This window comes from Mercenaria mercenaria, chromosome 4 (genome assembly GCF_021730395.1).
Source record: "Mercenaria mercenaria strain notata chromosome 4, MADL_Memer_1, whole genome shotgun sequence".
In the NCBI taxonomy this organism is placed as follows: Eukaryota; Metazoa; Mollusca; class Bivalvia; order Venerida; family Veneridae; genus Mercenaria; species Mercenaria mercenaria.
The window spans coordinates 61,228,791-61,240,404 of record NC_069364.1 but is presented as its reverse complement, the minus strand read 5'-3'; the positions used below and the strand labels follow the sequence as shown (position 1 = coordinate 61,240,404).

The 11,614-nt window shown below is 36.9% G+C and overlaps 1 protein-coding gene across 1 annotated transcript in view; it reads right to left on the bottom strand.

Moving 5' to 3' along the window:
* LOC123552912 (phospholipase D1-like) overlaps nucleotides 1-11,614 on the bottom strand; it is an 88,512-nt gene that overhangs the window by 36,971 nt on the left and 39,927 nt on the right. Inside the window, exons 5-7 of the mRNA XM_053541449.1 lie at nucleotides 4,048-4,113; nucleotides 1,936-2,093; nucleotides 265-417 (exon numbers count right to left, since the gene is read on the bottom strand). Coding sequence (XP_053397424.1) covers nucleotides 265-417; nucleotides 1,936-2,093; nucleotides 4,048-4,113 — 377 coding nt within the window. The remainder of the gene's footprint in view (nucleotides 1-264; nucleotides 418-1,935; nucleotides 2,094-4,047; nucleotides 4,114-11,614) is intronic.

Sequence of the window (11,614 nt, the reverse complement as noted above, 5' to 3'; positions counted from 1 at the left end):
ACAATAGAGGAGCTTAGCTTAACTGACCACAAGCAATCATCCTGCAAAGTTATTTGCTATCACTTGACTATAAAGTGGATCTAAAAAATTCTTAAATATTTTGTCACTGGAACATCAAAGTACTCCCTACATCTCTCTTCAAAAATGTTGTTTAAGACTGATGGTAAATGTTGTACTAGCAATAGTTGATTAATCCATGAATAAGGAATGAACAATTTTGTGTTCAATCTTTTCAGGTAAAAAGATATATAATTTTAAATTTACCTAGACTGGTTCATAACCAACAGGCCATGAGGAGCGCCTGTTGCAGACATCCCCGACTCCACTCTGAAGTCTGAATCCATAAGCATAACATCACAAAGCACTCCATCAGAGGGCCGCAAATAGGCAATAAATGTGTCTTTCACAACCAACCATCTGTAAATTAAAAAAACAAAAATGAATATCTTTATAGAGAAAGTAAGATTACAGCAGAGTCAGATTGGACAACAATGCCAGCAATCCAGGTTCGAATTTGATTCTGTGTCATGGCGAACATCTCCACTAGAGTTCAATTCTAGGTGATCTACTAATCTGTTTCCAGCAGTATCAGTCAAAACAGGATGCCGGGGAAGTAAATGACACCTGCCATGGGCTCAACAGGAAATGAGCAGTTCCGTTCATTTCAGGTAGGGACTTTTGTCGACTAACAATGCTGAACAGGAAAGCTTTACCATTACTTACTACCTGTCAAATTATTTAAAAATTTTCCTTTTCAAATTTTTAATACCACTGTTAAACACTGACAAAATTAAAATTACTAAAATGAGGAACTTTTCCCTACTCTCACAAGCAACAGCATAAACACACCACAAAGTGTAGGACTAGACAGCAGCAGCATCTCCTTTGTACAGATAGGCTGGAAATTTTGTTAAGTTATTGCAATAATTTTTTCTCTTTCTGATATCATGCAATTTTCTAATCACTGAACTTATATGTCTTTGAAAATCTCCGAAGTGTTAAAAGGTTCTCCTTCAGACACTGAAGCTTCACAATTGCATACACAATAACATGGAAAAATGTTTCAAGCTTAGATTAAAACAATGAAATTTGGACTATTGATGGGAAACTAACTAAAGAAAAGTCTACAGCATACTGTAAAATCATTTGATTTTGTGGGCATGAAATTTTGTGCTTTTAGTCAAAACGGCAATTTCGTTGGGATATGAATTCGTGGATTTCAACTTCTGAACATAAAATGAATGGAAATTTTACTTGTTCGTTGGGATTAAATTTCGTGGATTGACTCAACCACGAAAATTAGTCCCCCACGAATATTAGTGATTTCACAGTAAGCTATAGACTGAGAGTTTATATGAGACATATAATATACCCAATATTTTAACTTTATACATCTAAGGCTTGATAAACATTCAGCGAAATATTACCCTTCATCTAATGTTAACTTTAAGGTTCATTTGGTTACAGCAACAATGAATCAATACTAATCAACAATTGTAAACAAATTATCTCAGAAGATACCATTATGGTGTAAATAATAGATTCAGTTTTACAGTAATAGGAGGAAATATCAAGCAATGAGTCCAACATCTCATACTCTCTTTACTCCCTTATGGCATAATCTCAACTTTCCAATTGCCTTACAACAATGTGAACCATTCAAAACAAATGATGAACAATTCTGAACTACAAGTCAGGCTTCAGTCACTTACATAAAGTGACTTTGAGAAGAGTTTTGAAGTAAACATAATGAAAGTTACTTGTACCACAAGTGGATATAAATTGCATGCCAAGCTTAAAGGACTACTGGCAAAGTGCTTTTATTCAATTTTTACCATTTATCTTGAAATGTTTTTTTTTCTTGTGTTAAAAAGTGTGGGGGTGAATGTTGATTAGGGAGGGGAATTTATACTGGGTATATGGTATTATACAAACCTTTTACTCCAGCGTCCAGCAACATGGTATTTCTTCAGACAGCCACAACAGCCTATAGAGATCCTGCGACCACCAGAACATTTGTTCACATCACCTTCCTTCCACTTCTGACCCAGTCTGTTCACAAATGATAACTCACTCACATCTAGGAACTTCAGCTGAAATTAAATGCGTTAAGCTATGTTCATACAAGAGCACCGCCTTGCGGGTGCTGACGCTCATCTGATTTTTTTTGTATAATAGAAATATTGTCCTACCCATGATTTTCTAAGTCTAAAAAGGGCCATCATTCTTGCAAAAAGCAGGATAGAGTTATGTTTCTTGATGTACAGTGTCCACTTATGATGGTGAAAAACTGTTGCAAGTTTTAAAGCAATAGCTTTGATAGTTTATGAGAAAAGTTGACTTAAACATAATACTCAACCAAGAAAATGATTTTCTAAGTCCAAAAGGGGCAATAATTATTGCAAAAAGCAGGATGGAGTTATGTTGCTTGCTGTACAGGGTCAGCTTATGATGGTGAACAAGTGTTGCAAGTTTCAAAGCAATAGCTTTGATAGTTTAAGAGAAAAAGTTGACCTAAACATAAAACTTAACCAAGAAATCTGATATTTTCTAAGTACAAAAGGGGCCATAAATCTTGCAAAAAGCAGGATGGAGTTATGTTTCTTGCTGTACAGGGTCAGCTTATGATGGTGAACAAGTGTTGCAAGTTCTAAAGCAATAGCTTTGATAGTTTAGGATAAAAGCTGACCTAAACATAAAACTTAACCAAGAAAACTGATTTTCTAAGTCCAAAAGGGGCAATAATTCTTGCAAAAAGCAAGATGGAGTTACGTTTCTTCATGTACAGGGTCTGCTTATGATGGTGAACAAGTATTCTAAGTTTCAAAGCAATAGCTTTGATAGTTTAGAAGAAAAGCTGACCTAAACATAAAACTTAACCAAGAAATCTGATATTTTCTAAGTACAAAAGGGGCCATAAATCTTGCAAAAAGCAAGATGGAGTTATGTTTCTTGCTATACAGGGTCAGCTTATGATGGTGAACAAATATTCCAAGTTTCAAAGCAATAGCTTTGATAGTTTAGGAGAAAAGCTGACCTAAACATAAAACTTAACCAGGCAACGCCGACGCCGACGCCGACGCCGACAACCGCTCAAGTGATGACAATAACTCATCATTTTTTTTCAAAAAATCAGATGAGCTAAAAATCACTACTTGTCACAACTTTTTTAAGTTTATAATATCATCCATCAAGTGGACCATGATGGCCCTAGATCCATCACCTGACATTCATAGCTTGACTGAATATTTCTAGAACAAGGAAACAGTAAATAATACTGTAAAATTATTCTAAAATCGGTCAGATGGGAAAACTAAACAAACCCGTGCTGGTAATGTTTTTGAACTAAACAGGATTCGAAGAAATTTATTACAGGGTCACCAAGTGAACATTGCTGTGAAATTATTTTCAAATGGAGCCAGCAATTACAAATAAGATTTCCATAGTCATATTGAGAAAAATAACCCTGTACCAAGGCAGCTATGTTTCTTTTAACTTATCAACACGGCTTGAAGGAACTTGGAAGAGGGCCATCTATGGAACATTGCTGCCAAACTTTTTTCAAATTTGGCTGGTGGTGTGAGAGATTTTTCAAATTTTTCATACAGTCATATATGGAAAACTAGCTCTGCCCCCTGGCAGCTATATTTTTTAACAAACCAGAGTGATCTGAAGGAATTTAGTAGAGGTTACACAAAGATCATTTCTGAGTTACTATTTTCAACCTATACCAACCGGGGTCATTTAGTGACCATAGGCAATCATCCTATGAAGTTTGATGACTGTATGCCAAAGCATCCTTAAGTTATTGAGCAGAAACCGTTCTCAGTCTCAACATCAAAATTTTGAACTTAAACTCAAAACACAAGGAGTCATCTACAGACACAGACTATCATCCTATTCAGTTTGTCCACTGTGAGACAAATCATTTAGTTATTGATCATAGCATAATTCTTACACTGAAAGTGACCCCTCCAGAATAAAACTGGTGATGTATGATGATTCAGACAGAAACATTTTCCATAAATAAGCATATATCCTACTCACCACTTCAGTGTGGTTCCTGTACCATTTCGACTCGAGAATACTTTGTAGATACTGTTCTAAATGTTGCTGAAAATATAAAAAAAAAAATTATGAAACAACAAGTCAAGATTATTCTTATTCACTGATAATCCACTGGATTTACACAATGGCACCTTCACTTCTTTTGTTTAATTACCTCATTGCAACTCAAAGGGAAAGATTATTATAAACTATCCGGATGCTGAAAACAGAAATTGGCTATTTTAATTGTTACGTTAATTGTTTTATCTTTCTTCAAACTGGAAAAAATACTGTAAAACAGCTCTGACATGTACTGTAAACCTTGGTAGATTTCTTAATAATGTATATCATAATGAAAAGACATATATTTCATATTCAAAACTAGAAATATGACCATAGTTCAAACTAGAAACAAGAGGGCCATGATGGCCCTATACCGCTCACCTGTTATCATTGCACTTGAGGACAAGAAGGTCCTCAGAAAAAATATCTAAGTCCAAAGGACAGTAACAACAAAGGGAAGAAATTTAACCAAAAAGAAAAAAAAATTCATACAAGGTACAGATATGTCAAAATACATCTACAAATTGGAGGTACCATCCATGTTGTACCACAGAAAAGTGGTCTCGGTTTTTCCCTACGGCCAATAATAAAAAAGTTACTAAAAATAAGCTATTTATAGTAACGTAAAAGGGAAGTAATTAAAAAAAAAAAAATTATTGTAAGTGAAGAAAAGAAGGATCTGCCAAATTAATCTGTTGACATAAATGAAATTTCAGATCAGTATCTTCATTAGTTATGGAGATATACCCATTTTAATTTGAAATAAAGGGAGGTAATTTGACATAAAATCAGTCCATAGTTATCTACCCTGATTGGCTCAGTCCAACTAATGACAATAATGAAGTTTCAAATAAGTACTATAAGTACTTACTGATATAAATCCATTTTGATTAGAATCAGGGGAGGTAATCAGATATAAAATAACTCTGAACCTACGCTTGGATCTGATTTGTCATGGAATCCAAGAATTATTGTTGCTGAAGTTATTTTGGAAGTTTGTATCAAATAAAACCATAAATGAAGTCTCTATATGGCTGCAAAAGCCAAAATAGCCAATTTTGAACCTTTAAGGGGCCATAACTCTGGAACCCATGAAGAAATCTGGCCAGTTCAAGAAAGGAACCAATATCTTGTGGTGATACAAGTTGTGTGCAAGTTTGGTTAAAGTCAAATCAAAAATGAAGCTGCTATTGTGCAGACAAGGTCAAAATAGCTAATTTTGGCCCTTTCAGGGGCCATAACTCTGGAACCCATAATGGAATCTCGCCAGTTCAAGAAAGGAACCAAGATCTTATGGTGATACAAGTTGTATGCCAGTTTGGTTAAAATCAAATCATAAATAAAGCTGCTACTGTGCAGACAAGGTCAAATTAGCTAATTTTGGCCCTTTCAGGGGCCATAACTCTGGAACCAATAATCGAATCTCGCCAGTTCAAGAAAGGAACCAAGATCTTATGGTGATACAAGTTGTGTGCCAGTTTGGTAAAAATCAAATCATAAATATAAAGCTGCTACTGTGCAGACAAGGTCAAAATAGCTAATTTTGGCCCTTTCAGGGGCCATAACTCTGGAACCCATAATGGAATCTGGCCAGTTCAAGGAAGGAACCGAGACCTTATGGTGATACAAGTTGTGTGCCAGTTTGGTAAAAATCAAATCATAAATGAAGCTGCTATTGTGCAGACTTGGTCAAAATAGCTAATTTTGGCCCTTTCAGGGGCCATAACTCTGGAACCCATAATGGGATCTGGCCAGTTCAAGAAAGGAACCGAGATCTTATGGTGATACAAGTTGTGTGCAAGATTGGTTAAAATAAAATCATAAATGAAACCTCTATCGTGCAGACAAGAAATTGTGGACGGACGACGGATGACGGACGAAGGGCGATCACAAAAGCTCACCCTGTCACTATGTGACAGGTGAGCTAAAAAAAAGTACATTGGACAAAGATGTCCCCAATACGTAATGACAGGACACAGAAATGCGAGTCCTGTGAGTAATGGCACTTGACAATTGAACATGTATGCTGAAGTCATGGACTGGAAAAGAAAAATGACGGTATTTATTTCACCTTTAAATGATTAAATACTACACTGTCCTGTTTCAGTGAAAGTTTTGACAAAGTTATTTGAATATCCATCTATGACTATGAAAGTTATAGACCGGACATTAAACCCCTTCCCCTCACCAAAAAAAAAAAAGAAATCTTTTACCTCTAAGTCAGTATGAGCTATCTTGACCTTTGATATTTAGAGGTCAAAGTCTTGCCTTAACACACTGCATCATCTCTGACCTCTGTGACCTTGACCTTTGGGCTATTAGTCTAGATATTTATATCAATTCATAATCTAGTTATGGTGGATGTTGCACCAAAATATATGAATATCTACCCATACACACAAAAGTTAAACACTGGACACATTTCTTTCAAGTGTGATGTTTAAGGTAGGGGTAAGGGTCTTGAATGTGACATTTCCATCTTCTTATGGTGAGTATCTGTACCATGATACCTGAATATTCATGCAGGCATAAAGAAATTACATAGTGGACAAGAAAAATGAACTTAAATCTTAGACCTCTGTGAACTTGACCATTGAGCTAGGGGTCTGGATTTGTATGCAACTAATTATCTTATTATGGTGGTTATTTATGCCACGTTATTTGAATATCTATTCATGCATAATAAAGTCATAGAGCAGACAAGAAAAATGACCTTATATCTTTGACCTCTCAACTGTGACCATGACCTTTGAGCTGGGGGTCTTTATGTTGCACACAACACATCAGCTTAATATGGTGGTTATTTATGCCTAGTTTTTTCAAAATGCTTAGAAAAGTTTTAGAGCAGACAAGATTTTGTGCACATACGGACTCACAGACAGAAGCACAGAAAATCATGGGTACACTATCTGCCCCGTGGGGTATGAAGTTTAATAGTCAATGACTTATCACATATTCTAAGATATATGGAGGTATGGTGATTATTTTATAATTATGTATATCAGAAGTAAGCCAGTTTCCCATAAATAAATTTTCCATGAAATAATCTATATTTATGTGACATATATTTAATTTTTTTCGTATACACCTACACTCCCTTGTATTCTTAAACCTTCCCATTATAAACATTAACAATGTTGTATTCCAAGAACCAATCATACAATCAATAAATTTCATTTGTTATGAGGAGGATGTTGTATTAAAAATGCATCAGTAAATTATCTGACACCTTCGATGCACAGCTTCACATCAGTGTTTTACTTGCATAGGATTGTTAGGAAATCAGCTGTTAGTATCATTCACTTCTCGAAAATACTTAGGCACACAAGTGATAATAATTTATAGTTTTACACCTCACTTTTGTACAGTCCTGGGCTCACATTTCTTAGAAATGTTTAATAAGAAATGTTTAACCCTACAAAACCCACAAGAAGCATAGATAAAACTTTATCACAACTTTGAATCATTCCGATTATATTTTAACAAGAACTGGTTAAAATGGTATCAGCAATAGCAGAAAAACTTTCAAGGCTGACAAAAGCAACTTTCTACCATATTCCAGGTAAAACATTGGAGCATCTTTAAAGCCATGCACAGAAAAAGATTTAACTTTGCAAGCCCAAGATGGCTATCAAGTGCTCTACTCATACCAAGTGCTCTGCTCATATCTTTCCTTTAGATATTTTTTCTACCATATCTTTATTTTGTCTTATATAATATATATTATTAAACTTTTACTTAACTTTAAGATTTGTAATGATCCATCATGCAGTCATAAAAAATTGTTCATTGATTTTTTTACCCTATCTTTTAGCTCTGGTAGCCCCTAAAATGGTCCGAGCAGAAACATTCGAACAAATGTGCTTTGTTTATGTTTGCAAAATTAAATGTCCAGAAGAAGAGGAGAACATCTTAAAGATAGATGAAAAAATCTCAAATTTAAGTTTCAAGAGGCCTCAGATATTTGAGAACAAAATATTTTTCCTCCTTAAATGAGTAATGATATACAATGTACTACCAATTCACCATATTTTTATCTACATATCTCATCTACATTTGTAAATATTGTTGTCAAAACAGGATTCAAGATACTGTCAAATGATTTCATTTCCTGGGAATGAATTTTTGCAGTTTTGGTAAAAAGAGCTACTTTGAATGGAAATTAATATGTTAATTTCAAATCCTGAAGATAAGATGAATGGGAAGTTTTCTTTTTGCTTGGATTTAATTTTGCAAATAGACACAAACATAAATTCCGCTAAAATTAGTCCAACACAAATATTCATGATTTCACAGTAAACATTTCTTGGAAAACCAATTTTCCGTAGGTGCACTGTTTCCATGTGGATTATTATTCATGCTGTGGAAATGAATTGTTAATGAAAGCAACTCAGAAAGCTATGATTTAGGTGTGGTAAATTCATACAATCATGTGATTTTCTCTAAAAACAGATATGAAACACAACAGAAAATTACGTTATAAATTCTAACAATTCAATTGTTATTACATGTATTAAAACACATCATGATTGCATTTAATAATATCATGATATTCTTTGGCAATATTTTATTGTTTTTTATTTCTGTTATGTTCATTTGTTACAATAATGAAAATTAAACATTACCTAAACAAGAGCTCTGCCAAGCAGGGCAATATACGCCCGAAGGGTTATATCAGAGCAGGACGGAAGCAAATTTTAAAGAAAATGCATAATTCAAAGATTTTTTTTTTTTGGTGGGAGGTGTGTGTGCGGTGGTGGTGGTGAGAGGGGGGAAGCAGGACGTGTGTGCGTGTGGGTGTGTGTGGTGACAGGATACTGAAGGGCAAGAAACTATTTATTTTATTTTTTTTTGATGGGGGGAGGGTGGGGTGAGTGCATCAACAGATGCTAGCATGTTAATGATATTCTATGACTGCCCTATGACAGTATTCAGAACTTAGTAATTTTCACAGAGACTAATTTTCTCAAAAATGTTAATCAATCAAATTAAATCTAAACCACAAATCTGAGTCTCTAAGAATTGACCGTTTTGGCTAAAACCATAACATTTTACTCTAAGCAGGTGGAACTGGTCTCCCTTTCAAGTTACTGTATACATTATTTCAGCTCTGCAGTATATTCTTCATACAAATTGTATATATGACTCATCAATCTTAGTGACAGCTTGTATTTTCTATGAAGCTAATATAATGGACACATCAAGAACAATCATTAACACGGATATCTTTCTCACAACAGATGTATTTCTGTTGATATACCTGTAACACAAAGAGGAGGGCCATGGGTATGGGTTGAGGCCAATGACCGTGGAAGTGGTTCTATAATCCTAGAGGAGGGCTGATGGTTTAGGATGAGGCCACTGACAGAGGGAGTGGTTCTATAATCCTAGAGGAAGGCTGACGGTTTAGGTTGAGGCCTCTGACAGAGGGAGTGGTTCTATAATCCTAAAGGAGGGCTGGTGGTTTAGGTTCAGGCCACTGACAAAGGGAGTGGTTCTATAATCCTAGAGGTGAGCTTATGGTTTAGGTTGAGGTCACTGACAGAGGGAGTGGTTCTATAATCCTAGAGGGCTGACGGTTTAGGTTGAGGCCACTGACAGAGAAAGTGGTTCTATAATCCTAGAGGGCTGACAGTTTAGGTTCAGGCCACTGACAGAGTGGTTCTATAATCCTAGAGGAGGGCTGACGGTTTAGGTTGAGGCCACTGACAGAGAAAGTGGTTCTATAATCCTAGAGGAGGGCTGATGGTTTAGGTTTAGGCCACTGACAGAGTGGTTCTATAATCCTAGAGGAGGTCTGACAGTTAAGGTTGAGGCCACTGACAGAGGGAGTGGTTCTATAATCCTAGAGGAGGGCTGATGGTTAGGTTGAGGCCACTGACAGAGGGAGTAGTTCTATAATCCTAGAAGAGGGCTGACAGTTTAGGCTGAGGCCACTGACAGAGGAAGTGGTTCTATAATCCTAGAGGAGGGCTGACGGTTTAGGTTGAGGCCACTGACAGAGGGAGTGGTTCTATAATCCTAGAGGAGGGCTGACGGTTTAGATTGAGGCCACTGACAGAGAAAGTGGTTCTATAACCTAGATGAGGGCTGACGGTTTAGGTTCAGGCCACTGACAGAGTGGTTCTATAATCCTAGAGGAGGGCTGACGGTTTAGGTTCAGGCCACTGACAGAGTGGTTCTATAATCCTAGAGGAGGGGTGATAGTTTAGGTTCAGGCCACTGACAGAGTGGTTCTATAATCCTAGAGGAGGTCTGACGGTTAAGGTTCAGGCCACTGACAGAGTGGTTCTATAATACTAGAGGAGGTCTGATGGTTTAGGTTGAGGCCACTGACAGAGGGAGTGGTTCTATAATCCTAAAGGAGGGCTGACTGTTTAGGTTGAGGCCACTGACAGAGGGAGTGGTTCTATAATGCTAGAGGAGGGCTGACGGTTTAGGTTCAGGCCACTGACAGAGTGGTTCTATAATCCTAGAGGAGGTCTGACAGTTTAGGTTGAGGTCACTGACAGAGGGAGTGGTTCTATAATCCTAGAGGAGGGCTGATGGTTAGGTTGAGGCCAGTGACAGAGGGAGTGGTTCTATAATCCTAGAAGAGGGCTGACAGTTTAGGTTGAGGCCACTGACAGAGGAAGTGGTTCTATAATCCTAGAGGAGGGCTGAGGGTTTAGGTTGAGGCCACTGACAGAGGGAGTGGTTCTATAATCCTAGAGGAGGGCTGACAGTTTAGATTGAGGCCACTGACAGAGGGAGTGGTTCTATAATCCTACAGGACAGCAATGGTTTTGGGTTGTGGTCAATGACGTGCAAAGGTCTTATAATCTTGGAGAATGGTGGAGGGTTTCGGTTGCGGCAAATGACGGAGGAAGGGGTTCTATATTCCTAAAGGAGGGCCGAGGGTTTGAGTTGAGGGCACTGACAAGGGTTGACAAAGGCAGTGGTACTTAATTTAATAGGAGAGCAAAGGGTTTGGGCTGACACCACTGACAAAAGCAGTGGCTCTTTAATTCTCAAGGAGGATCGAGGGTTTGGGTTGAGGCAAAAGACGAAGGATAATGAGGTCACTGAAGGCAACAGTGGTTCTATAATCCTTGTGGAAGGCGAGGTTTGGGGTTGTGGTTAATAATCTGTGGGTGGATCTGACAGGTGCAGAAGCTGATATTCAAACATTTTAAAAAATTGCCTATTTAACAAGAGGGCCCTGATGGCCCTGTATCGCACATCTGACGTAATTCTTACCCCCAAATAACCTAATATCTAATTTGGCAGATTGTTATCCAAGTTTTATAATGATTTGACCTTGTGACATAGTTTTTGACCTCAGACAGATACCCAACCTTTAAACTTGACCTAGATTTCAATCAGATAAACATTCTGAAGCAGATTTGTGATTATTAGGTTGAAAAAGTGGCTTCTTAGGTGTTAACAAAGTGACCCAGTTACAAATTTATCCTAGATTTTAAACAGACAAACATTAAAACAAAGTCTCATGAAGGTTAGGTAG